The sequence below is a fragment of the Tachyglossus aculeatus genome, chromosome 2, assembly GCF_015852505.1.
Source record: "Tachyglossus aculeatus isolate mTacAcu1 chromosome 2, mTacAcu1.pri, whole genome shotgun sequence".
In the NCBI taxonomy this organism is placed as follows: domain Eukaryota; kingdom Metazoa; phylum Chordata; class Mammalia; order Monotremata; family Tachyglossidae; genus Tachyglossus; species Tachyglossus aculeatus.
In genome coordinates, this window is record NC_052067.1 from 102,970,643 (window position 1) to 102,998,216 (window position 27,574).

Sequence of the window (27,574 nt, forward strand, 5' to 3'; positions counted from 1 at the left end):
TAATAAATATGTACAAACATATATACATATATACAGGTGCTGTGGGGAAGGGAAGGAGATAAGATGGGGGGGATTGAATGAATGGCTCTGCTGTTCTTCAGCCCTTCTGAGCGATGTAAACTCCTCGAGGACAGAGATTGGGTCTGCTTAATTTACTTTCCCACGTACTTACGTACTTTCCCACGTGCTTAGTACCATGCTCTGCACAAAGTAAGGACTCAATAAATACTATTGACTGATGCTATTTTTGCTCTCCCTAAGAGATACCATCCATCAATTCTGAATCATCATCTGACTAAGCAATGGCTTACTGGAATAAGACAGTAGATTTGAGTTTTCACAAAAGGTCGAAGTGAACAAAATGTCAGAAAGGTTTTAGAGAGAAAGCAAAAGTGTCAATTTATCATGACTAATGATGCCAAGTGAGGAATTCATCACACAGTTTCTTCTGATCATCAATGTTGCTATTGTTTGAACCTAAAATTATGTTTGGATGGACCACTGTTCTTGTCTCAATAGTAGAATTGTTTATTTTCATATGTCCTTACGATTCCCACATTCCAAAATATTTCCCCTTCCTTATCCTTCACAGGTCCATGTTTGTGGAAGACACCACATTACCTCTGTCGAACATAGAGAATCAGTTCATTTCTATAAGGATCTCAGAATGGGCAAACTGCTCAGGTGTTCCTTTCATCACAAAGAAAACAATCCTGACCTATCTCCCTGAGATGGTCTGAAAATATAAATCAATACACTTCTTACCAGGAATCGTCAAAGTACCGCAACTACCAACTGCAGTGAGACATTAAGAAGTTCCATCTTACTAGTGTAAGAACCATGAAACTCCAAAATTATGAAACTCCAAACTCCAAAAGAAGCATAGAAAAGAAAAATAAAGCAGATCATATCAATTTCCCTGATTCACACAGATCCAGTAGCAGCCAGTGGTCCATTCACATGTGATTATGTTTCTGTCGGGGTGTCTCCCGGTTACTTTTAGATGGATTCTATTATTTTGAAGTCTAATGATCCCGGATCAATGATAATTCACAGAACATCGTAGCCTAGTGGATAAAGCACAGGCCTAGGAGTCAGAAGGACCTGTGTTCTAAACCCAGCTCCGCCCCTTGTTTGCTGTGCAACTGTGGGCAAGTCACCTAACTTCTCTGTGCCTTGGGGATTATGACTATGAGCCCCACGTGGGACACGGACTGAGTCTGACCTGATTAGCTTGTACCTACCCCAGTGCTCAGTACAGTGCCTGGCACACAGTAGGCACTTAAAAAACACCATTAAAAACAACAACAACAACAAACATAAAAAAGATGCCGAAAGGGCCATGTTCTAATTTTTACCAGAGGTGTATACACTAAATGTGAAATTAATTCAATCTAAAAGATGAAGATCGGCTAATAAGACCATATAACACCCATCTGGCAAAAAATTTCATTGCCAGGGTAGGTAAAAAGGTGAGAACAGGTTTAAAGGAAGCCCTGAGGCAGAAAACTCATTTCCTATTTTCACTAATTGGCTACTATTTTCATAAGACAATATAAACAAGATAAATCAAGAAGTTTTCTAATGTTTTATCTAGCCAAAGGGAAGGGGAATTTTGGCATCCTCATGGGGGAGGGATAGTGAATCGCGGTTCCTGGCTCCTTTAGGGGTTTCTGCTTGGGTCCACAGCCTCTCTGACTTACCATCCACACCAAATTTTCCTTGATGGCCCAGCTAGCAGGTTCTGGGCCTGGAACTGCAGGCAGAGGAGCGTTGGACTTAACGTATACACTTCCAGGAACCAAGACTTCAAAAATACTACTCTACTGTGGAACCCAAAACCCCATAGAGAAAAACACAAACTCCATGTTGACATAATACTTTTTTTTATTACAATGTCCAAAAAAATGGGTATGCAAGTGTAGGGGAATCTCAAGACCCCTTCTTCAATCTCAGGAATGTGCCATCTCAAGACTGTATATTTAAACTATAAAGAGTTTAAATGTAAAGAGAAAATGCATTTTTCTTCATAAACATTCTGTGTCCTACTACCAATCACATCATTGTTTTGTAAACCCTGAAGATTTTTCCCTGTAAAGCAAATAATATATGTACATATGTATGTATATTTATATATATACACATATACGTGTATATATGTATATATATACACATATATATACATGTGTGTGTGTATACATATATATATATGTATGTATATATATGTATATATATTGTCGGTAGCTCCCCTCCCCAAAAGATCAGTTTTTATTAATCATCCGTATTAGTGTCAACAATCAGCTACAGATACATATTACTTTGAGAATTCAATATATAATTGTTAAATTCATCAAGCAGAAGGGCAAGAGGAAAAAAGCATTATGTGGATGGCACATTCGGTTGAAGATTACCAAAACATTCAGTCTTTATAAATCCCTGACTCTCTCTTTCTCTCACACCTTAGCAAATCAGCCTTTAAGGAAATTCTCCCTGTTGCAATCACAGACCAGGATTCACTAGGATAATTTCCTCTTACTACAATCTTACCAGAGTGGTTTAAAGTACTCTTACAAAAATGCCTTACTTAGTGGACTCTATAGAAGAGACGGAGAATCACTGTAATAGCAGAAGACAGTATGGGGAGTGCTTTTAGAACCTAGGAATCTTTGTCATACACCACCCGGTAAGCAAAATGCTACAGAACTCATGGCCACAACTGTTTCTCATCTCCGAAATTTCATCTCAGCGGGGGCAGCTTCAGTCCATTCAAACTGTGGCCGATAACTCTTAATTAAGAGTTCTGTCAGCTGGAACAACTGAAACAGAATTGCACTGTGTTGAATAGAAAACAAAACAATCCGACCCGGCTTCCCCCATTTTTCCAAATTTTGTAAACGGGCAGGGGGAGGCCTTGGAATCCAGGCATGAGAGTGAGTGCCGACCACGTTCACTGAAGCCAAGTGTGCAACCTGAGGAAAGGAAGACTGAAATGGACAGAAAAAAAAGAGAAACTCAGCAAAGGAACAAGATAAAAGACAAAGATGTCCAACAGAGCCAACCCTGTTAAGGAAGAGCCCTGGGTTTAAGACTATTTTGGGGAGAACTGTTGTGCTCTACCAAAGCAAGTGCTGAACCTAAGGCCTGAAATTGCAAGAGGATTTGGTGGTTGGGGTACGGAGGGAGGGGGGTCAGCCCGTCTTCGATGTCACTGAAGTGCTTTGATGAGATACAGTTTTTCCCCGTGTTCACTGGTGAAGATAGGTGCCTTTTTGTAATGTTCCACCAATTCATCCATAGTGTGAAATCGACGCTGTCCAATACAGTAGACATTGTCCGCAAGCTGCACCTTGAAATGTTTATTCTTTCCTGATGCCTTGAGAGATACCGAGAAGTCGCTAGGCTGGAAAAAAAAAAAAAAAGATCATGTGATATAACATTTAAAAGAGAGATTTAGGTCAAACAAAGACCAGCCACCCTGGAGCAACAAGATTCTCCAAACCTGATGTGGGGATGGAAATGGTTTCTTCTGAGATGTGTCTCCCTTGATGTTCAACTGTGGTCCACTAATATATACCTGGCAGGTTCTGCAATTGCCTTCCCTCCCAACTGATTCAACTACTGCCTGAAATGCTGCCATCAGTGAGCTACTTCTTGCATGTCTCTAGTTCTGGACTAAGGCAACGTGGGAAATAAAGGAGGATTATGTTGCATAACGGGGAAACTCACATTTGTCCCAGCGTCAGGCACCTCTAGCTCTGCAAATCATTGGTCCCAGGTATAGGACAAAAGTAAAATAACTCAAATATTAATTTCATGTGTGGCTCTGCTTAAGAATTCTTACTATAATATGGAGAAGATAAGGAAAATGAAAAATGATTTCCAAAATTACTTCCAAAAGTACAGCCACTAGAGGGCTTTTTTTTTTTTAAGGGAAAAATCCATGTATATAAAATAGAGCTTCATTCCAAATCCAGGGGACCAACTTTCCATTCTGAGCAAAGAGATGAATTTGGGGATGGGATATTAACAGCGGTACACTGAAAGGGTGGGGGACTTGGGTGGGTGGGTGGGGAAGGAAGAGAGCAGGGAGGAAAAGTAAGAGAGAAGAGTGCCAGGGAAGGAGTGACAAGAAAGGGGAAGAAAAGGAAGGAAAAGGTTCTCATCTATGGAAACTCCTCCTCTTCTTTGGCCATCCCCAAGCGTTAAGGCTGGGCATGAGAGATTCCTCTCACACCAGCCCCAAAGCCACATGAGGAGGAGCCATCTACCTCACCTACCTCACCTTTGCCAGATCTGCCAGGCGGCTTGTGGTAAACCACCGGGAGCACGAACGGAGCTAGAGATGTCAGAGGTCACTGCAATGGCAGAAACCTCGTGGGCCCACAGAGTTGGGCTGCTTTCTGCCCAGGACCCGCTGGCCATGGCTGCACTACTGGAGCTGGGTAGCTTGTGCCATGGAACAAGCTGTGACAATGGCTTTTCCCGGCTGGAAAAGCAGCCTTCCCAGAGAGCCCCCTGGATGCGTCCCGGATGCCTCAGAAGCTCTGGAATTGTGACCACTGCCTTGGCTCCCAGTGGATTCCCCAGGCTGCCAGGATAGATGAGGCGGGCTCATTACTCCTTCTCCAGGAGCCTGGGGGACAGGAAGCAAGAGACGGAGGGCCTTGCTCTGATCCCTTTAGGATGTAGAGGACTCAGAAGAAAAACCTATGGGGGTGGAGCTTTGTCCCATTAGTAGCAACCCCATTGGGACAATGGACTCTCTCACCTTCACAGACTTGCCCCTATATGCCCACCCCCAATTTTTAGCAGCTAAAAATTAGAGGACCCCAGAAACGCCTATCTCACTCCAACCAAACTATCCACAGGCCTAGGAGTCAGAACAGGCTTTTAAAAAATGGTATTTGTTAAGTACCTACCCTGTGCCAGCCACTGTTCTATGCAGTGGGCTAGATGCAAAGCTAATAAGGTTGGACACTGTCTCTGTCCCACATGTGGCTCACAGTCTTAAGCCCCATTTTACGGATGAAGGAACTGAGGAAGAGAAGTTAAGTGACTTGCCCAAGGTCACGTAACAGACATGAGGCAGAGCTGGGATTAGAACCCTTGTCCTCTGAGTCCCAGGTCTGTCCTCCTTCTACTACGATACAACAGAGTTGGTAGGCGCGATCCCTGCCCATAAAGAGCCTACAGTCTAAAGTCTACACCACAAGCTTAGACCACAGCTCTTCCCATTTCACCCTTCTGAAATCACTTTTCTTTCTCGATTCATTTCTCTTTCCTGGCTCTTAGTAAGTGCTTAACAAATACCACAATTATTATAATTACCAATAACAATAATAAAAGATAAGTGTCTGAACCTGGGTAGTGGCCATTTAGATGGGGAGAAGGAGGCAGATTTGTGTCTACTAACTCCTTTCTGATCTCCCAACCTCCTGCCTCTCCCCGCTTCAGTCTATACTTCACTCTGCTGCCCAGATTACCTTTCTACAGAATCGCTCTGGGCACGTCACTCCCCTCCTCAAAAATCTCCAGTGGTTGCCTATCAACTTCGCATGAAGCAAAAACTCTTCACTACTGGTTTCAAAGCTCTCCATCATCTTGCCCCCTCCTACCTCACTTTCCTTCTCTCCTTCTACAGCCCAGCCTGCACCCACCGCTCCTCTGCTGCTAACCTTCTCACTGTGCCTCATTCCCACCTGTCCCACCATCGACCCCTGGCCCACATCCTACCTCTGGCCTGGAATACCCTCCCTCTCCTCACATTGGCCAAACTAGCTCTCTTCCCCTCTTCAAATTCCTACTGAGAGCCCACCTCCTCCAGGAGACCTTCCCAGACTGAGCCCCCCTTTTCCTCTTCTCCTCATCCCCTCCCCATCACCCCTACTTCCTCCCTCTGCTCTACCCCCTTCCCTGCCCCACAGCACTTGTGTATATTTGTACGTTTATTATTCTATTCATTTTATTAATGATGTTTATATATATATAGAATTCTGTATATCTATTTTGATGCCACTGATGCCTGTCTACTTCATTTGTTTCATTGTCTGTCTCCTCCTTCAAGACTGTGAGCCCATCGTTGGGTAAGGATTGTCTCTATATGTTGCTGAATTGTACTTTCCAAGCACTTAGTACAGTCCCCTGCATACAGTAAGCACTCAATTAATACAACTGAATGAATGAATGGTGTATTGTGCTCTCCCAAGCACTTACTATACTGCTCTGCACTCAGTCAGTGTTCAATAAATATCACTGATGATGATGGAGGAGGAAAAAAACCAACTGACTGAGCAACAGTCTGAACATGAAAGTTGGAAGATTAGAGGGAAACAAGGCTAGATGCCAGAGTTATGGGCTTCTGCCACAGGGAGGTTTGTGGTGTTATCAATTGTGATAAGAAAGTTAATAGGAGAGGATTTGAAAGGGAATCAATCAATGGTATTTGAGTACTTACTATGGGCACAACACTGTACACAGCAGATAAGGAGTTTAATTTTGGACATATTGATTTTGAGGTGCTGGCGGGACATCCAAGTAGAGATGTCTACAAAGGAAGTGGAAATGCAAAATTGTAGAGGGGGTAGTTGAGCCATGGGAGTGGATGAGGGAGAGGAAAAGCATGGAAAAGAGACTGAGAAGGACTGGATAGAGAGATAAGAGGAGAATTAGGACAGAACCATCCAGTAAAAGCAAGACTGGATTGTGGGCCACTCCCTCCTCCCAGAAACACTGTGTTAAAGGTAGCCAAGAAGTACAGTGGAATTAGGCTAGAGTAGAATTGGTTAGATTTGGAAAGGAGGAGGTAATTGGTGACCTTGCAGTTTACAGTCTTAACAGAGTTAAAAGGGCAGAAACCGGATCATAGAGAGTCAAGAAGTGATCACTGAACTCTGCATCCTTCCACTACTGCTCTATCCCCTTGTTTCCATTGCTATCCAAACTCATCATCAATGATATTTACTGAGCGCTTACTCGGTGCACAGCACTTGGGAGAGACTGGAAGCTCTTTGTGAGGGAACATGTCTACCAACTCTGTTATATTGTACTCTCCCAAGAGCTTAGTACAGTGCTTTGCACACAAAGAGCGCTCAATAAATACTATGGATTGATTGGGAGCATGGAGATGGAGGCAATAGTTGGAGGATGCAGTGGGATTCAGATAAGGCTTCTGTTGCTTTGCTTTGTTTTTTTTTTTTTTTTGCATAAGGGAAACATGAGCATGATGAATAGCCCCAGGAAGCCATTCTGCTATTTGAAGGTGAGAGACTAAAAGCCAGGTCTTCTGATTCCCAGAGCTGTGCTCCTTCCATGCAATCTCTTAGACTCTGAGGCCCCGTTTAAGATGGGAACTCTATTGGACCTGATTATATCATATTTGTGGCGCTTAACACAGTGGTTGGCATGAAGTACTTAATAAATATCATCATCACCCAACAGCAGTGCAACTGACTTTCCTGTAGGGCTACAAAAATACCACAATAAATGGAAGCAGGCTGCAGAAAGTTCCCTATTCAGTTTATTGGGTTAACTACTTTGCCTGATAGTTTTTGTTTATTATTGTTGTTATTATTATATTTGTTAAGCACTTTCTATGTGTGTCAAGCACTGTACTAAGCACTGGGGTGCTTAAAGGTGATCAGGTCAGACAGTCCCTCTCCCACATGGAGTTCACTGTCTAAGTATGAGGGAGAACAGGCATTGAATCCCCATTTTACAGATGAAGAAACTGAGGCACAGAGAAGTGAAGTGATTTGTCCATGGCCACACAGCAGGTAAGTGGCAGTGCTGGGATTAGAAAACAAACCCTCTGACTCCCAGGGCTGTGCTCTTTCCACTTGGCAGCAGCGTGGCTCAGTGGAAAAGCATGTGGGCTCTGGAGTCAGAGGTCATGGGTTCAAATCCCAGCTCCGCCAAATGTCAGCTGTGTGACTTTGGGCAAGTCACTTCACTTCTCTGGGCCTCAGTTCCCTCAGCTGTAAAATGGGGATGAAGACTGTGAGAGCCCCCCTGTGGGACAACCTGACCACCTTGTAACCTCCCCAGCGCTTGAATGGTGCTTTGCACATAGTAAGCACTTAATAAATGCCATTATTATTATTATGATGTTGCTCCTCCTTGTTCTCCTAAGAACTATTCAAATGTTTTTGCTGGAGCCTGTAATGCAGAAGTCAGACTGGCCTTTGATTTAGACTCTTAATATGACAGCTAATTGGCAACTACTTTTAGGAACTGTAACAAACAGATATAATGCTTAGAGGCTCAGCTTCCAGGAAGAGGCCCACAATTGGAAAGGGATGCCCACATTTGGCAAATAATGTCACATAAAGCAATTAAAAGCACCCATACAATAATGGCTCTGCAAAGAGGTATGCCCTTGGGGCAATGGACGTTCCTCTAATCAAATACATTAGAAAGTTAAAAATCAAGGCTGCCCAATAGGTATTGCATAATCCCAGAGGGTTTGAGTAAAATTTCTCCTCGAGGGACAAAAATATTTACTGGTCAGATTTGGAGATAACCTGTAGCTGGAATTCCCCATTGAAGAATTATAGTTATTTCCTAATTATATTAGATTAGGAGGTTTATGCTATTCTGCAAACCCTCGAAGGGAAGGCAGGGAGAAGCAGTGTTGCCTAGTGGATAGAGCAAGGGTCTGGGACTCAGAAGGACCTGGGTTCTAATCCCAGCTCCGTCACTTGTCTGCTGTGTGACGCTGAGCAAGTCCCTTCACATCTCTGAGCCTCAGTTTCCCCATCTGTAAAATGGGGAATAAGACTGTGAGCTCTCTATTAGGATGTACACCGTATCCAACCCAATTATCTTGTATACACCCCAACACTTATTAGAGTGCCTGGCAAAAAGTAAATGTTTAAGGAAAAGAAAAAAGAGGGAAGACTCAAATTTAGCCAGTACTTCCACAGAGGGATCAATGACCATGTTTGCTCACTCTGGGGGCCAGGTTCGAATCCAGTAACAAAGCTTCACTGAATTCATTCATTCATATTTATTGAGCACTTACTGTGTGCAGAACACAGTACTAAGCACCTGGGAGAATACAATACAGCAGTAAACACATTCCCTGCCCACAAAGGGCTTATATAACACTGGTGGTCCTTGGGGTTCAAAGAAACTACTGGAGGTGTACTATATGGACAGGGCCGAAGGAATGGTAGCTCCTTTCTGACTGAACGTGTTCAATCAATCAATCAGTCAGTGGTATTTATTGAGTACTTACTGTGTGCAGAGCACTACGTTAAGCGCTTGGGAGAGTACAAGACTATAAAGTTGGTAGAGGCAATCCCAGCCCACAGGGAGCTTATAGTCTATGGGGGGAAAACAGACTGCAAGTTTAAAAAACTTACAGAAAGAGAAAATAGTAGAGCACAAAGACATACACACAAGTGCTGTGGGGCTGGGGTGAGCATCTAAGTGCTTAAAGGGTAAAGAGCCAACTCATGCAAAGATTATCCTAGTAGGTTACTGCATTTGGAACACTCCATGCTGTTTTCAATTCTGCTTCAAGATGAAAACATTCAGAGTCTTCGACTTCACAGAGCCAGCCAATTCCTGATTACAATCAAATCCAAAATATTATCGACATGTCCAAACACAGACTTTCAATCAATCATATTTAACAAGCGCTCGCAGTATGCAGAACACTGTATGAAGCGCTTGGGAGAGTACGGTATAACAGAGTTCCTAGACACATTTTCTGCCCACAACTAACTTATACTCTCATAATTTGTTGAGATTTTTAAGGAGGGAATAAGGAAGGTAAAATAGGGGGAGCAGAACGAACAACTGTAACTTGCCTACTTTAAAATTACAGTCCAAACTTCTGTAATTTGAATCTAGCATATTTGGACATCGTAAATATTTGGATAGGAGATATCATTTTATCCATTGGTGAAATAGAGCTCATTCCTCTCTCCCCCTTTCCTGACCCACAAGGTCTGCCATCAGAGTGCCCTGGAAGTGGACAAATAAAAGTGAAGCTTCACTTCTTCCCTGTTCCCTTTTGAGTCCCAGCCTCCCTGTTTTCAAAATAAATACAATTTTGACTGTCAGAGGTCTCTCCTCTTCGGGCAACATCCTGTCAACTCCCCATTAGGAGGAAGCATACTGCCTTGAGACTAATGGACAAAATGCCATCCCTCTTATTAAAGTTCCTTATTATTTCAGGATCCTGCCACAGGCCACTCTGTCTTTCACACATTCTTGTATGGAGTGTGGACCAAACTAAAGGTTAATAAAGGAATGTGCTTGTTTACCTTAGCAGCCTCTCAGATTGTGGCTGCTTATTAATGAAGCTTCCTTCACCCTGCTAATGGGCAGATGGAGTGCTAATTCCTGAGGCATGAAGAAGCAGCGAAGGACAGAGAAGGTGGGACCAGCAGGATGGTAATAATAATAATGATAATGGCATTTGTTACGTGCTTACTATGTGCAAAGCACTGTTCTAAGCGCTGGGGAGGATACAAGGTGGTCAGGTTGTCCCATGTGGGGTTTACAGTCTTAATCCCCATTTTACAGATGAGGTAACTGAGGCTCAGAGAAGTCAAGTGACTTGCCCAAAGTCACGCAGCTGACAAGCGGCAGAGCCGGGATTAGAACCCATGACTTCTGACTCCCAAGCCCGGGCTCTTTCCACTGAGCCACGCTGCTTGACATGCAGGAGTCTAAGTAAAAAGAGTGATTCTAGACTGTGCGCCCGTTGTTAGGTAGGGACCGTCTCTATATGTTGCCGACCTGAACTTCCCAAGTGCTTAGTACAGAGCTCTGCACACAGAAAGTGCTCAATAAATACGATTGAATGAATAAAAGGAGAAGCACTTAGTAGAGTGCTCTGAACATAGTAAGGACTCAGAGAAACAGCATGGCTTAGTGGATAGTAATAACAATAATAATGATATTTGTTAAGCACTTACTACATGCCAGGCACAGTGCTAAGTGCTGGGGTAGATACAAGCAAATATGGGTTGGACATAGTCCCTGTCCCACATGGGGCTCACAATCTTAATCCACATTTCACAAATAAGGTAACTGAGGCACAGAGAAGTTAAGTAACCTGCCCAAGGTCCCACAGCAGACGAGTGGCAGAGTGGGGATTAGAGCCCAGGTCCTTCTGGCTTCCAGGACCATGCTCTCTCCACTAGGCCACACTGCTTCTACCCGGGCCTGAGAGTCAGAAGAACCTGGGCTCTAATTCTGGCTCCACCACTTGTCTGCTGTATGACCTCAGGCAAGGCCCTTCACTTTTTTGTGCCTCAGTTATCTCATCTGTAAAATGGGGATTAAGACTGTGAGCCCCATGTGGGCCAATGGACTGTGTCCAACCTGACTAGTTTGTATCGACCCAGAGCTTAGTACTTAGCCTGGCACATAGTAAGCCCTTAACAAATATCCTAAAAAAAATGAATAACACTGACTGATGAGCCCCATGTGGGCCATGGACTGTGTCCAACCTGACTAGTTTGTATCTACCCCAGCGCTTAGTACTTAGCCCGGCACATAGTAAGCCCTTCACAAATATCCTTAAAAAAAAGAATAACACTGGCTGATTGATATCATGGGACTTGGAAGAAAACAAGAGAGAATTTAGCTCTGCTACTGAGCACTCCTCGTGGGTCCTCGTGCTCTCTCCCCCTCTCTCCAGGCTTGCATCTCCTACTGCCTTCAGGACATCTCCATCTGGATGTCTGCCCGCCACTTAAAACTCAACATGTCCAAGACTGAACTCCTTGTCTTCCCTCCCAAACCCTGCCCTCTCCCTGACTTTCCCATCTCTGTTGACGGCACTACCTCCTCCTTCCCGTCTCACAAGCCCGCAACCTTGGTGTCATCCTCGACTCTGCTCTCTCATTCACCCCTCACATCCAAGCTGTCACCAAAACCTGCCGGTCTCAGCTCCGCAACATTGCCAAGATCCGCCCTTTCCTCTCCATCCATACCGCTACCCTGCTCGTTCAAGCTCTCATCCTATCCCGTCTCGACTACTGCATCAGCCTTCTCTCTGATCTCCCATCCTCGTGTCTCTCCCCACTTCAGTCCATACTTCATGATGCTGCCCAGATTGTCTTTGTCCAGAAACGCTCTGGGCATGTTACTCCCCTCCTCAAAAATCTCCAGTGGCTACCAATCAATCTGCGCATCAGGTAGAAACTCCACACCCTCGGCTTCAAGGCCCTCCATCACCTCGCCCCCTCCTACCTCACCTCCCTTCTCTCCTTCTACAGCCCACCCCGCACCCTCCACTCCTCTGCTGCTAATCTCCTCACCGTACCTCGTTCTCGCCTGTCCCGCCGTCGACCCCCGGCCCACGTCATCCCCCGGGCCTGGAATGCCCTCCCTCTGCCCATCCGCCAAGCTAGCTCTCTTCCTCCCTTCAAGGCCCTCCTGAGAGCTCACCTCCTCCAGGAGGCCTTCCCAGACTGAGCCTCTTCCTTCCTCTCCCCCTCATCCCCCTCTCCATCCCCCCATCTTACCTCCTTCGCTTCCCCACAGCACCTGTATATATGTATATATGTTTGTACATATTTATTACTCTATTTATTTATTTATTTATTTATTTATTTGTTTATTTACTTATTTATTTTACTTGTACATATCTATTCTATTTATTTTATTTTGTTAGTATGTTTGGTTTTGTTCTCTGTCTCCCCCTTTTAGACTGTGAGCTCACTGTTGGGTAGGGACTGTCTCTATGTGTTGCCAATTTGTACTTCCCAAGCGCTTAGTACAGTGCTCTGCACATAGTAAGCGCTCAATAAATACGATTGATGATGATGATGATGATGATGTGTTGCCAACTTGTACTTCCCAAGTGCTTAGTACAGTGCTCTGCACACAGTAAGCGCTCAATAAATACAATTGATTGATTGATTGAGAAAGGACAATTGCCTTAGATAAATCAGCCAGCAGCACCAACTGCAAAAGTGAGGTACCAACAGAGGACCAGTAACCAAAGTGAGAAAATATTTATGATTTAGTGGCCCTTATAGCTCAGTAAGTTCTTAAAAGTAATACAAGTATATTTACAACAATATTTTATGATTCATACCTACCACTAATTCAGACCAGGTTTTTTTCTCCTGCACCAGTATTCTGACCTACTTGGAGTACCCTGTGATGGTTCCCTCTTATAATAATAATAATGATGGCATTTATTAAGCGCTTACTATGTGCAAAGAACTCTTGCAACTCATTTGGACCCTCATCCATAACTTTATCCAAACCCCTCTGGAGGGTACTGATATTTTCAGCCTGCACAATTTCCTGTGGTAATGAGTTCCATATGCTTACCCCGTGCTGAGACAAGAAGGTCTCCTTTCTTCTGCTGTGTATCTACCGGCCTCAGCGTTGCCTCCTTCTCCAAAGTTGAGAAGTTTGGTAAGAATAATTCCATGTTTTCCCAGTCCATACCCTACAGCATTCCGCCTCCTCTCAGCACTTTGTCTTTCCTAATCTTTTCAGTCTATCCTCATGTGGAAGCTTCTCTATTCGACCAGTGGTATTCATTGAACATCTGTTGCAAAGAAAAACTTGCAATTCCAGTTTAAGTGTTCCCCAAGAAGGTCAAATGCCTGTAGCTGAAATAGAATCACTGAGAAGCCAACCAAATGGGGTGCAAGAGGCAGAATGGCAGAAGATAATAATAATGATGATAATGATAATAATACGTTAAGGGCTAACTGCCAAGCACTGGGGTAGATTCAATATAATCAGGTAGGACCCAATCCCTGCCCAACACAGGGATCACAGTCTAAGGGGAGGGATAACAGGTATTCCCTGTTTTACGAATGAGGAAACTGAGGCACAGGAAAGTTAAGTGACTATCCCAAGGTCATACAGCAGGCCCACGGAAGAGTTGAGAGTAGAACCCAAGTCTCCTGACTCCCAAGTCCATATTCTCTGTTCTCTTGACTTCCTAACCTTCCGTCATTCTTTCATTCATTCAATCAATCATACTTATTGAGCGCTGTGTGCAGAGCACTGTACTAAGCTCTTGGAAAGTACAATTCAGCAACCGAGACAATCCCTGCCCACCACAGGCCCACAGTCTACAAGGGGGGGAGACAGGCAGCAAAACAAGTAAACAGGCATTGATAGCATCAATATAAATATGCATAATTATAGATATATATACACTGTTAATATAAATAGAATTATAAATATGTACATATATACACAAGTGTGGTGGGGGAGAGCAAAGGGAGTGAGTCAGGGTGATGGGGAGGGGCAGCAGAGGAAAAGGGGGGCTTAGTCTGGGAAGGTCTCCTGGAGGAAGTGAGCCTTCAGTAGGGTCCCCTCAGGAAAACACAATAATCCTCTTAGAAAATTTCTGAAACAAATTTAGGTAAGTCAAAACATACATATACTCACTCATCACACATATTCTAGAATAATACTGTTATGATTAAAAAGTGATAGTCTAAATTTAGATTTGTTAAACTGCCATAACGTATTTGTTCTTGAGTCTTTGCAGTGAGTACAAAGCCGAAAACAATCTACAGTCCCTTCTTCCCTCATATTAGACTGGGAGCTCCTTGAGGGCCTAAAACCGTGTTTAATTCCCGGTGTTTTGTACAGTGTTCTGCACACACTAAGCGCTTAATACATACTATTACTACTGATGATAAACCATAGACTCTTCATGGCCATTTCTGATTTCCAATGCTAGTTACCTGGAATAACATTTCAAGTCTCATGGGAATTGTGTTTTCAGGAACAGCTGTTGAAGCTCTTCTGACTGCAGATGATGGCTCCCCTAAGTATTTAAAATAAGCCTTCCACATACTGGGAACTTCAGTACTATTGGCAAGGATACAACAACTCGACAAAGCAAAATTGTCCAGAGATACTTTCAAAGCCCAAAATGAATTAGCAATTTTGAGATGAGGAGAAATGAAATGCAGATCCTCTAGGGCCTAACATTTCAATAACAGGCCAGAATGAACCGGCGTAAAGAAACTCCAGGCACTCAAGCATTGTGGTTCCTGAGAGCTTACGTTACTTTTACATCTTGATTTCCTGCACTTACATGGCTAATGTTATATGTTAACATTATAAGCATCACTTACATTGTATTAAGATTAGATTACAGGTCAAGTCATCATCAGTCCGGTTACCCGATGGACAGGCTGGTTTTCAATCTGCTGGGTGTCTTTACAACCAGTATCCTGATTTTCAGGATCCAGTCTCCCTCCGCTAATTGCTCCTGCTGCTGAGTTTCATAAATAGGTTACAGTACCAACATTCCCCCTGGTCTGGGAGGGGAACGTAACTGTAAGCTCCTTGTAGGCAGGGAACATGTCCATTTATTGTTTAACTGGACTCTCCCAAGTGCTTAGTACAGTGCTCTGCACACAGTAAGCGCTCAACAAATACGACAATGAATGAATGGATGAATGCAAAGGCTCTGAAGCAATGGATGAGGACAGGATCTACTAGAGAAACTCCGCAGGGTCAGGCCAATTATGACCAAACTGAGCAGACGCTCTGCAAAATAGTGGCTGTGTGACATCATTTCTATACAGCATGGGCCTAGGAGCTTAGAACAGTGCTTTGCACATAGTAAGTGCTTAATAAATGCCATTATTATTATTAGGAGTCAGAGGGACCTGAGTTCTGATCCCAACTCTGCTGCTTGTCTGCTGTTTTGTGACCTTGGGAAAGTCAATTAATTTCTCTGTGCTTCAGTTACCTCATAATAATAATAATAATTACGGTATTTGTTAAGCACTTACTATGTGCCAAGCACTGTTCTAAATGCTGGGTTAGATACAAGGTAATCAGGTTTTCCCATGTGGGGCTCACAGTGTTAATCCCCATTTTACAGACGAGATAATAGAGGCACAGAGAAGTGAAGTGACTTCCCTAAGGTCACGTAGCAGACAATTGCGGAGCCAGGATTAGAACCCATGTCCTCTGATTCCCAAACCCATGCTCTTGCCACGAGGTCATGCTGTTTCTCATCTGTAAAATAGGGGTTAAGACTGTGAACCCTGTTTGGGGCGGGGACTGTGTCCAAACTGACTGACTTTACCCCAGCACTTAGTACAGTGCCTGGCACATAAGTAAGCGCTTAACCAATACGATAAAAAAAATAAGTGGGAGCTGGGGTTAAATGTGTGGCTTTGGGTGCATCTAGGAGTCTGTTCTATTTCAGTGCTGTTGTTTCATCATCATCATCACCAATCGTATTTATTGAGCGCTTACTATGTGCAGAGCACTGTACTAAGCGCTTGGGAAGTACAAATTGGCAACATATAGAGACAGTCCCTACCCAACAGTGGGCTCACAGTCTAAAAGGGGGAGACAGAGAACAAAACCAAACATACTAACAAAATAAAATAAACAGAATAGATATGTACAAATAAAATAAATAAATAAATAAATAGAGTAAAAAAAATGTACAAACATATATACATATATATATATGTTTCCAATCCCACAGGCCACCACTCTCTCCATCTTCAAAGTCCAATGAAAATCAGATCTCCTTCAAGAAGCCTTCCCTGACTAGCCTCTTTTCCCCACCCCATTTACCCTCCCTTACACATGTGGCTCAGTGGAAAGAGCCCAGGCTTTGGAGTCAGAGGTCATGGGTTCAAATGCCGACTCCGCCACTTGTCAGCTGTGTGACTTTGGGTAAGTCACTTCATTTCTCTGGGCCTCAGTTCCCTCATCTGTAAAATGGGGATTAAGACTGTGAGCCCCCCGTGGGACAACCTGATCACCTTGTAACCTCCCCAGTGATTAGAACAGTGCCTTGCACATAGTAAGTGCTTAATAAATGCCATTATTATTATTATTAGTACACCTTAAGCACTTTCTTACTCACCCCACTCCCAGCCCCACAAGCTATGTACATATCTCATACACTCTGCTACTTCCTTCAAGCGCTTAGTACAGCGCTCTGCACACAGTAAGCGCTCAATAAATACGATTGATTGATTGATTCCTCTATCCGTGCCTTGCTGTAGGCAGGGAATGTGTCCATTTATTGTTACACTGTACTCTCCCAATCACCTGGTACAGTGCACTGCAGACAGTAAGCGCTCAATAAATATGACTGACTGACTATTCAGTTTTAATATCTGTCTCCTCTTTCATACTGTAAACTCTTTGAGGGCAAGGATTATGACTACTAATACTTCCCAGGTGCTTAGTACAATGCTCAGTAAATACGACTGATTGACTGACTGCTGTTCAGCATCATGGCAGTGAAGCCCAGGCCATACTGAGTGGAGGGCAGGGAGAGAAAGGGTTGAAACCATCATAAAATTGTAAAGGTTGGTGAATTTCTGTTAACTAGGGTGGGTTTACAGATGAAAAAAGGAGAAAATACATCAATAATAATTAATAATTACGATGTTTGTTTAGTGCTTACTGTGTACCAAACACTGTTCGAAGCACTGGAGTAGATACAAGGTAATCGGGTTGGACACAATCCCTGTCCCACGTATGCCTCACAGTCTTAATCCCCATTTTACAGATGAGGTAACTGAGGCCCAGAGAAGTGACTTGCCCAACGTCACACAGAAGACAAGTGGCGGAGCCATGATTAAAACCCAGGTCCTTCTGAATCCCACCATGCTGGGAATGGTATTTATTGAGAGCTTATGATATGCAGAGCACTGTACTAAGGGCACGTTCCTTGCCCACAGCAAGTTTTCAATCCACAGCAGGAGACAGATATGAATATTAATACATAATTTAGAATATATAATTTAAAGATATGTACATAAGTGCTGTGGGGCTGAAGGTGGGGCTAATATCAAATGCCCAAAGGACACCGATCCAAGTGCAGCGATCATGGATAAAGGAGAGGGCGCCAGGAAAAGGAGGGCTTAATTGGGGAAGGCTTCTTGGAGGACCTTAATAATGCTTTGAAGGTGGGAAGAGTGTCAGTCTGGCGTATATGGAGTGGGAGGGCTTTCCAGGCTTGGGAGAAGATGTGGGAAAGGGGGGTGGGGGAAGACGTGGGAAAGGGGTCGGTGGCGAGATAGATGAGATTGGGGCACAATGAGTAAACTGGCTTTTGTGGAGCCAAGTAAGTGGGCTACTTATTGTGTTCACTGGACTCATACGATCATTTTGAGATATGAGAAGCAGCGTGGATCAGTGGAAAGAGTCCGGGCTTTAGAGTCAGAGGTCATGGGTTCAAATCCTGGCTCCGCCAATTGTCAGCTGTGTGACTTTGGGCTTCACTTCACTGTGCCTCAGTTACCTCATCTGTAAAATGGGGATTAAAATTGTGTGAGCCCCCGGTGGGACAACCTGATCACCTTGTAACCTCTCCAGAACTTAGAACAGTGCTTTGCAAATAGTAAGTGCTTAATAAATGCCATTATTATTGTTATTATTATTATTATTTTGTTTCTCTCAGCACTCTTCCTAGCCAGGACTTTTTTTTAAATACATCTTTATGTGTTTGCTTTTCTTTATATTTGTGGGTCAGATCGTCTTTCATAAGGTATGTATCCAAATACCTACTACCCCGCGACCCACATAGTAAGCTCTCAAAATATACCTCATGTCCCTCTCTGGTCTTTAAGCTCCTTTGGGTAGGGAAAAAAATCCACCAACTCTGTTATATTGTACTCTCCCATGCACTTAGTAGAGTATTTTGCACACAGTAAGTGCTCAGTAAATATGGGGAAACAGCATGGCTTAGTGGATAGAGCATGGGCTTGGGAGACAGAAGGTCTAATCACAGCTCTACCACTTTCATTCATTCAATTGTATTTATTGAGTGCTTACTGTGTGCAGAGCACTGTCTGCTGTGTAAACTTGGGCAAGTCATTTTATTTCTCTAGGCCTCAGTTCCCTCATCTGTAAAATGAGGATTGAGACTGTGACCCCAACGTGGGACAGGGAGTGTGTCCAACCCGATTTGCTTGTATTTACCCCAGCACTTAGTACAGTGTCAAGCACATAGTAAGCACTTAACAAATGCCATCATTATTATTATTATTATGACTGATTGATGTTGAAGACATAACCTGGGGCTTCAACAATACTAATCAGCTAATTGCATTCAGGAAATCCACAATTACTAATTCCCTGCAAATCTAACTAACAGGCAGTAAATAGAAGGGTAAAGCACAGCTACCTTCAGCTCTGTCTATTCCTCCCTCCTCCAAGAGGTCTTCCCTAACTAAGCCCTCATTTCCTCTTCTCCCATTCCCTTCTGCATCACCCTGATTTGCTCCCTTTAATCACCCCTCCCTCAGCCCCACAATATTTATGTACCTACCTGTAATGCATTTATATTAATGTCTATCTCCCCCTTTAGACTGTAAGCTTGTTGTGGGCAGAGAACGTGTCTACCAACTCTGTTATATTCTACTTTCCCAAGCACTTAGTACTGTGCTCAGCATACAGTAAATGCTCAATAAACACAATTGATTGATTACTGCTATCTTTCTGGCCCATCACCCGGGTTTACACTAATGTCCATGGCAGAGCGATGCATTTTCTTACCTCTTAATACCACTAACCTTAAGATTTGTTTTAACAACCTAAGGAATGAACTTTGGCTCATCCCCTTCAACTCCATTTCCATTCTTTCTTCCCCAGGCAGACTGCCTACATGCCTAAACCCTCCACAGAATGAGCAGAAGCAGCTCTCCCTGCAGTCCCTAAAAATAGCTCTGTGTTTGGTCTTAGAATTTCACATCATCTAAATGCCCTTTCTCCATTCTCTCATTAAAGTTACCATCTTCCCACTCCTTGGGTGGCCCTGATTCCTCATCCTGCCCCACCATTTTCTCTCCCTCCATGCCAGATATTTCCACCAGGCACTTCACACTCTCTGTTGGTGGCCAGAGTTGCCTATATTTCACCTCTTAAATATTTCATTACCCACAGCACTCTCCTGGCCTACTTTTTCCCCAAATTCTCCCACCCTTCCATCATTTTCAAATCAGAAACAGCTTCCTCTGATCATGCACGTGTTACTCATTCTTAAGGCCAACTGCCTTTAGACCTCCTTTTTACCTGAATGACTTTCTCCTCCAATTCTCCCCATTTTTTTTTTTTTTTGCTCCAAACTTTATCATCATTTTCTTCATGGAAAGAAAGGAGATTGTTTACTGGTTCCCACCTCTTTTTTTGATATTGTTTAGTCCCAGAAGAAAAAAGCCAGGTTCCCCAAGTCTCCCTCACCCTTTTTTTGTTCGCTCCCAAGAGAAAAAGCACCAGGTTCCTTTGCTTTTACAAAGATTTTCAATCCACTAATCCTAATTATCTGCAAAAGTTTTCTCCACACCACCAAGCCAGCAACACATTTTCTTCTCTTCATTTTTCCTTTTCATCTTCAAATGAAATTACCTTTCTAATTCAGACTCCTTCTGGGGACTTGGTCAACTCTTACTGCACACAATAGCACAGTGTGGGACTCTCCCAGTGGATACTAAATGTTATTGTCTTATTCTGTGCCACACCCCACCCATGACGCCATGCACTTTCTTTTTCTACATGTCTGGGAACAAATTTGAATCCTTTGCTAAAGGTCTGAGCTCTTATTCTAGATCATTCCTGAAAGGCATTTTGGTGTCTTATCAATCGACATACGCTACTTTCTGATTAATCAAATTCATCTTCCATAGTCCTGCTACTATATCAGAGAATAATAACTGTGGTATTTGTTAAGTGCTTACTATATGACAAGTATTGCACTAAGGACTAGGGTAGATACAAAGGAATCAGATTGAACAATCCTATCACATGCACGGTTCACCGTTCAAAAGGAGAGGGAGAACGGGCACTGAATCCCCATTTCACAGATGAGGAAATTAAGACATAGAGAAGTTGAGTGACTTTCCCAAAGCTACACAGCAGAAAAATGGTGGGTCTGGAATTAGAACCCAAGGCCTCGGTCCCCTAAGCCTATACTCTTTTCACAGCCACACTACTTCCCGTATATGTGTAAAAGAAAAAAAAGTGTCTTTTCTCATTAGATTCAAGTTTGAGTGCAGTGACCTTTCATTTTGCTTCTGTGTACTCAACCAAGCACTTAATACAGTGCTTTATATGCAGTTGTAGCACAAAAGTGACATTGATTTATTGATTCTAATTGAGAATGCCTGAGTTCAAAAAATACATACAGGCAGCCCTTGATATCTGTAATACTTAAATACATCTTGAGAGCTGATTGCCATCTGCCAGGCAAGTATATTTTATCAGGGAAGCAGCATAGCCTAGTAAAAAGAGCTCGAACCTGGGAAAAAGAAGCCCTGAGTTCTCGCCCCGGCTTCATCCCTTGTCTACTGTGTGGCCTTGGGAAAATCACTTCATTTCTCAGGGCCCGAGTTACCTCATCTGTAAAATGGGCACTAAGACTGTGAGCCCTTCGTGGGACATGAGCTATGACCAAACTGATTAACTAGCGGTTAGTACAGTGCCTGGCACATAGTAAGCACTTAGATATATATGGAAAAAAAATCAAACTTCAGAACTGCACTTTCTACTTCAAAGTGCAAACTTCACAGGGTGTAAGCTTTGCTTTCCTTTGTTACTGACAGTTGGCAAGACAAATAGTAAATTGAAATAAATATTTAAAATCAGAAATTCACCAGTTTACATGGTCTGGCTCAAAACAGTCTGGCCCATTTTGGTATTTCAGGATGTTTGAAGAAAACTGTGAGTTCCCGCTCTCTTCTGTGTTGCCCTGATTTGCTTCCTTCATTCACCCCAACCCCACAGCACTTACAATGATAACAATAATAAAGATGGTATTTGTTAAGCTCTTACTATGTGCCAAGCATTCATTCATTCAATCATATTTATTGAGCGCTTACTGTGTGCAGAGCACTATACTAAGCGCTTGGGAAGTACAATTTGGCAACATAGGGGGGAATACAAGGTAATCGTGTTGTCCCACACGGGGCTCACGGTCTTCATCCCCGTTTTACAGGTGAGGGAACTGAGGAACAGAGAAGTTGAGTGAGTTGCCCAAAGTCACACAGCTGACAAATGGCGGAGCTAGGATTAGAACCCACGACTTCTGACTCCCAAGCCCGAGCTCCTTCCACTGAGCCACGCTGCTTCACTTATGCATCTATCTGCAATTTATTTACTTATATTAATGTCTGTTCCCCCCGAGATGGTAAGTTCACTCTAGTAGATACAGTATAGGCCTGGCAGTCAGAAGGACCTGGGTTCTACGCCCAGCTCCGCCACTTGTCTGCCATGTTACCCCGGGCAATCACTTAATTCTTGGTGCCTCAGTTTCCTCATCTATAAAATGGGGGTTAAGGCTGTGAGCCCCATATGGGCAGGGACTGCTGTATCATTGTGTTGTATTTTCCCAAGCACTCAGTACAATGTTTCACACACGATAAGAGATCAACAGATACTACTGATTGATTGGTCTTCTCATACTAGTCAATGAATGATCTTAGTATGAGTAATTGCTTTCAGTGCCTGATATAAAATACAGAAAATGAGAGGGAAAGAAGAAAAGAAATGAAATAAGACAAAGACGTGAGATGAAGAAACATCTGAAGGCAGGAGAAGGCACGGACTTAATCAACTAGCTTTAAATCTCCTTTTCATTTACATATTATATACAGTCACCAAATCTCTGATTTTATGTTACCTAACCTAGGTCAAGAGACCAGGAACCATTTAGTCATTCTGTTCTGGAGCCATTTTTTAATGGTATTTGTTAAGTGCTTTCTTTGTGCCAGGCACTGTACTAAGCGATAGGGTAGATACAAGCTACACAGTACCTGTCCCACATGGGGCTTACAGTCTTAATCCCCACTTTACAGATGGGCTAACTGAGGTAACTGGGAAGTGAAGTGACTTTCGCAGGGTCACACAACAGACAAGTGGCAGAGATGGGATTCGAACCCAGGTCCTTTTAATGCCCAGGCCCCGGCTCTATCCACCAGGCCACACTGCATCTGTTCTCTGCTTCACCATTTCACTCTGTGGTCCTCAGGGCAGTGCGAACACCCAGAGGACTCCCAACAGATCAAAATATGAAATTAGTACTATTTCATTTGCAGTCACCTTCCCTTTATTATTACTACTAATAATACTTATAGTAACTCATTGTAGGCAGGGAATGTGTGTGTTCATTGTTATACTGCACTCTTCTAAGCACTTGGTACAGTGCTTGGCACACAGTAAGTGATCAATAAATATGATTAGTACAGTGCTAAGCGCTTAGTACAGTGCTCTGCACACCGTAAGCGCTCAATAAATACGATTGATGATGATGATTGAATCAATTAATGAAAGAAGCAGCGTCCTCTAGTAGATACAGATACGATTTATTGATTTATTTTACTTGTACATATCTATTCTCTTTATTTTATTTTGTTAGTACGTTTGGTTTTGTTCTGTCTCCCCCTTTTAGACTGTGAGCCCACTGTTGGGTAGGGACTGTCTCTATATGTTGCCAATTTGTACTTCCCAAGTGCTTAGTACAGTGCTCTGCACACAGTAAGCGCTCAATAAATATGATTGATTGATTGATTGATTGATTACAGTATGAGCCTGGGAGTCAGAAGGACCTGGGTTCTATTCCCAACTCCGCCACTTGTCTGCCGTGTTGCCCTGGGCAATCACTTAATTCTCGGTGCCTCAGTTTCCTCATCTATAAAATGGGGGTTAAGATTTGAGCCCCAAATGGGACAGGGATTCTGATTTGCTTGTATTCACGTCAGCACTTAGTAGAGTGCCTGGCACATAGTAAGTACTTAACAAATACCACGATTATTGTTTGTAAGTACTTATAATAATAATAATAATAATGTTGGCATTTGTTAAGCGCTTACTATGTGCAAAGCACTGTTCTAAACACTGGGGGGGATACAAAATGATCAGGTTGTCCCATGTGGGGCTCACAGTCTTAATCCCCATTTTACAGATGAGGTAACTGAAGCTCAGAGCAGTGAAGTGACTTGCCTAAGATCACACAGCAGATATGTGGCGGAGCGGGATTCGAACCCATGACCTCTGACTCCAAAGCCCGTGCTCTTTCCACTGAGCCACGCTGCTTCTCTATTATGTGCCAGGCACTGCACTAAGCACTGGGGTAGATATAAAATAGTCAGGTGGGACATAGTCCCTGTCCCACATGGGGCTCACAATCTAAGCACGAAGGAGAATCCCCATTTTACGTGGAATCCCCATTAAATAGATGCAGAAACTGGGGCATAGAAAATCTAAGTGACTTGCCTAAGATCACATAGCAGGCAAGTGGCAGAGCCAGGATTAGAACCCAGGTCCTCTAAATCCCAGGCACATGCCCATTCCATGAGGACACAAAACAAAAATACAGCGAGCACAAATACAAAAAAACACTAGTTAATAACATAAAAACTACTCCAAAATGAAGGGAGAGGGGAAAAAGCAAATTATCATATGGAGACATGCCTAAGAATGATCTAAAAATATGAATACAAGTAAAATGAATAAATAAAAATACTGGGGGAAATCAGTAGCATGGTGAAAATAGAACTAAAGGAAAACGATCAATCAATCACTATTATTTATTGAGCGCTTACTTTGGGCAGAGCACTGTGTAAGCACTTGGGAGAGCAGAATATAACAGAGTTGGTAGTCATGTTCCCTGCCCACAGTGAGCTTAGTGTAGAGGGAGAGACAGACATTCATATAAATAAATAAATTACAGTTACGTACATAAGTGCTGTAGGAGTGACGGAAGGGTGAATGAAGAGGGCAAATGCAAGAGCGAGGGTGAATGATCTAAGAACATCTAACAAAAACACCATTTATCAATCAATCACATTTATTGAGCGCTTACTATGTGCAGAGCACTGTACTAAGCGCTTGGAAAGTACAAATTGGCAACATATAGAGACAGTCCCTACCCAACTTTGGGCTCACAGTCTAAATGAGTTTTTAATCTGGGCTGGTTTCATTCTTTTAAGATGCTTGGTTTGTCTCAACTTAAACTTGAGACAAAAAAGTTGTTACCCTGAAGTTAAGTTATCCTTTTCTCCTTGGGAAGCAGCATGGCCTAGTGGAGAGGCCATGATTGATTGATTGATTGACTGATTGATTGATTGGAGAGGGTGTGGCCTGGAAGTCAAGTGGTGTGGCTTGGAAGTCAAGAGGATCTGGGTTGTAACCCCGGCTCTACCATGTACCTGCTGTGTGCCCTTGGCCAAGTCACAATCAATCAATCACTCAATCGTATTTATTGGGTGCTTACTGTGTGCAGAGCACTGTACTAAGCGCTTGGGAAGTACAAGTTGGCAACATATAGAGACAGTCCCTACCCAACAGTGGGCTCACAGTCTAGAAGGGGGAGACAGAAAACAAAACCAAACATATTAACAAAATAAAATAAATAGAATAGATATGTACAAGTAAAATAAATAAATAAATAGAGTAATAAATATGTACAAACATATATACATATATACAGGTGCTGTGGGGAAGGAAAGGAGGTAAGATGGGGGGATGGAGAGGGGGACGAGGGGGAGAGGAAGGAGAGGGCTCAGTTTGGGAAGGCTTCCTGGAGGAGGTGATCTCTCAGTAGGGCCTTGAAGGGAGGAAGAGAGTTAGCTTGGCGGATGGGCAGAGGGAGAGCATTCCAGGCCAGGGGGATGATGTGGGCCGGGGGTCGATGGCGGGACAGGCGAGAACGAGGTACGGTGAGGAGATTAGCGGCAGAGGAGCGGAGGGTGCGGGCTGGGCTGGAGAAGGACAGAAGGGAGGTGAGGTAGGAGGGGGCGAGGTGATGGACAGCCTTGAAGCCAAGGGTGAGGAGTTTCTGCCTGATGCGCAGATTGATTGGTAGCCACTGGAGATTTTTGAGGAGGGGAGTAACATGCCCAGAGCCTTTCTGGACAAAGACAATCCGGGCAGCAGCATGAAGTATGGACTGAAGGGGGGAGAGACATGAGGATGGGAGATTAGAGAGAAGGCTGATGCAGTAGTCCAGACGGGATAGGATGAGAGCTTGAACGAGCAGGGTAGAGGTTTGGATGGAGAGGAAAGGGCGGATCTTGGCAATGTTGCGGAGCTGAGACCGGCAGGTTTTGGTGACGGCTTGGATGTGAGGGGTGAATGAGAGAGCGGAGTCAAGGATGACACCAAGGTTGCGGGCTTGTGAGACGGGAAGGATGGTAGTGCCGTCAACAGTGATGGGAAAGTCAGGGAGAGGGCAGGGTTTGGGAGGGAAGACAAGGAGTTCAGTCTTGGGCATGTTGAGTTTTAGGTGGCGGGCAGACATCTAGATGGAGATGTCCTGAAGACAGAAGGAGATGCGAGCCTGGAGGGAGGAGGAGAGAGCAGGGGCAGAGATGTAGATTTGGGTGTCATCAGCGTAGAGATGATAGTTGAAGCCATGGGAGTGAATGAGGTCACCAAGGGAGAGAGTGTAGATCGAGAACAGAAGGGGACCAAGAACTGAACCTTGGGGAACCCCCACAGTAAAGGGATGGGAGGGGGAGGAGGAGCCTGCAAAAGAGACTGAGAATGAACAACCAGAGAGATAAGAGGAGAACTAGGAGAGGACGGAATCTGTGAAGCCAAGGTAGGATAGCGTGTTGAGGAGAAGGGGGTGGTCCACAGTGTCGAAGGCAGTTGAGAAGTCGAGGAGGATTAGGATAGAGTATGAGCTGTTGGATTTGGCAAGCAGGAGGTCATTGGTGACCTTTGAGAGGGCAATTTCCGTGGAATGTAGGGGACGGAAGCCAGACTGGAGGGGGTCGAGGAGAGAGCTGGTGTTGAACTTCTCGCTGCCTCAGTTCCCTCATGTGCAAATTGGGAATTCAATGCCTGTTCTCCCTCCTACTTGGACCGTGAGCCCTATATGAGACCTGATTATCTTATATCTTCCACAGTGCTTAGTATAGTGCTTGGCACATAGTAAGTGCCTAATACTATTATTATTATTATTATCATTATTATTACTGTAGGATAGGGATAACCATTGGTCCATCCCCATCCACACTTTTTCCCAACTCCAAAAAACATCACATTTGCCTCATTAGCGAATCTCCAATGATTAAAAGGACAACCACACCACCTCTTCTTCCTGCACTGCCATCTCCTTATCGCCCATGCCCCCCAGAGATTTTGGGTTTTTTTTTCTAGTTTCATAAAAACCTGTTCCTAGTATGGAGAGACGGAAAGAGAAGGAAATCACAAACTGACAACCAAAATGAGAATGGAGAGTGGAATTTAGTGAGAGAAGCAGTGAGCACCGTAGAACACTAATCCCATAGAGAACACTGATCCCATAGGCATTGAACTTCTCATATGAAAGAGAAAAAGTCTCTGAATAGCCCCGAATCAGTTAATATTCGAATATGAACCTCAAGGATGCCACCACATTTCTTTCTTTTTAGAAAGCCAATGCTTAGAACATGGACTTCATGCTTGTGCCTTGTTCTCACCTGTCCCGCTGTCAACCCCTGGCCCATTCATTCATTCAATCGTATTTATTGAGCGCTTACTGTGTGCAGAGCACTGTACTAAGCGCTTGGGAAGTACAACTTGGCAACATATAGAGATGGTCCCTACCCAACAGTGGGCTCACAGTCATGTCCTACCTCTGGCCTGGAATGCCCTCCCTCCT

At 43.7% G+C, this 27,574-nt stretch overlaps 1 protein-coding gene across 3 annotated transcripts in view; it reads right to left on the reverse strand.

The window, feature by feature from the left end:
- Positions 1–2,178: 2,178 nt before the first annotated feature.
- Positions 2,179–27,574, reverse strand: part of NCK2 (NCK adaptor protein 2) — a 308,554-nt gene continuing 283,158 nt past the window's right edge. For all 3 annotated transcript variants that reach the window (XM_038742303.1, XM_038742308.1, XM_038742299.1), the window contains exon 5: positions 2,179–3,400. In XM_038742303.1, the coding sequence (XP_038598231.1) occupies positions 3,206–3,400 (195 nt within the window). In that variant the 3' untranslated portion in view covers positions 2,179–3,205. The remainder of the gene's footprint in view (positions 3,401–27,574) is intronic.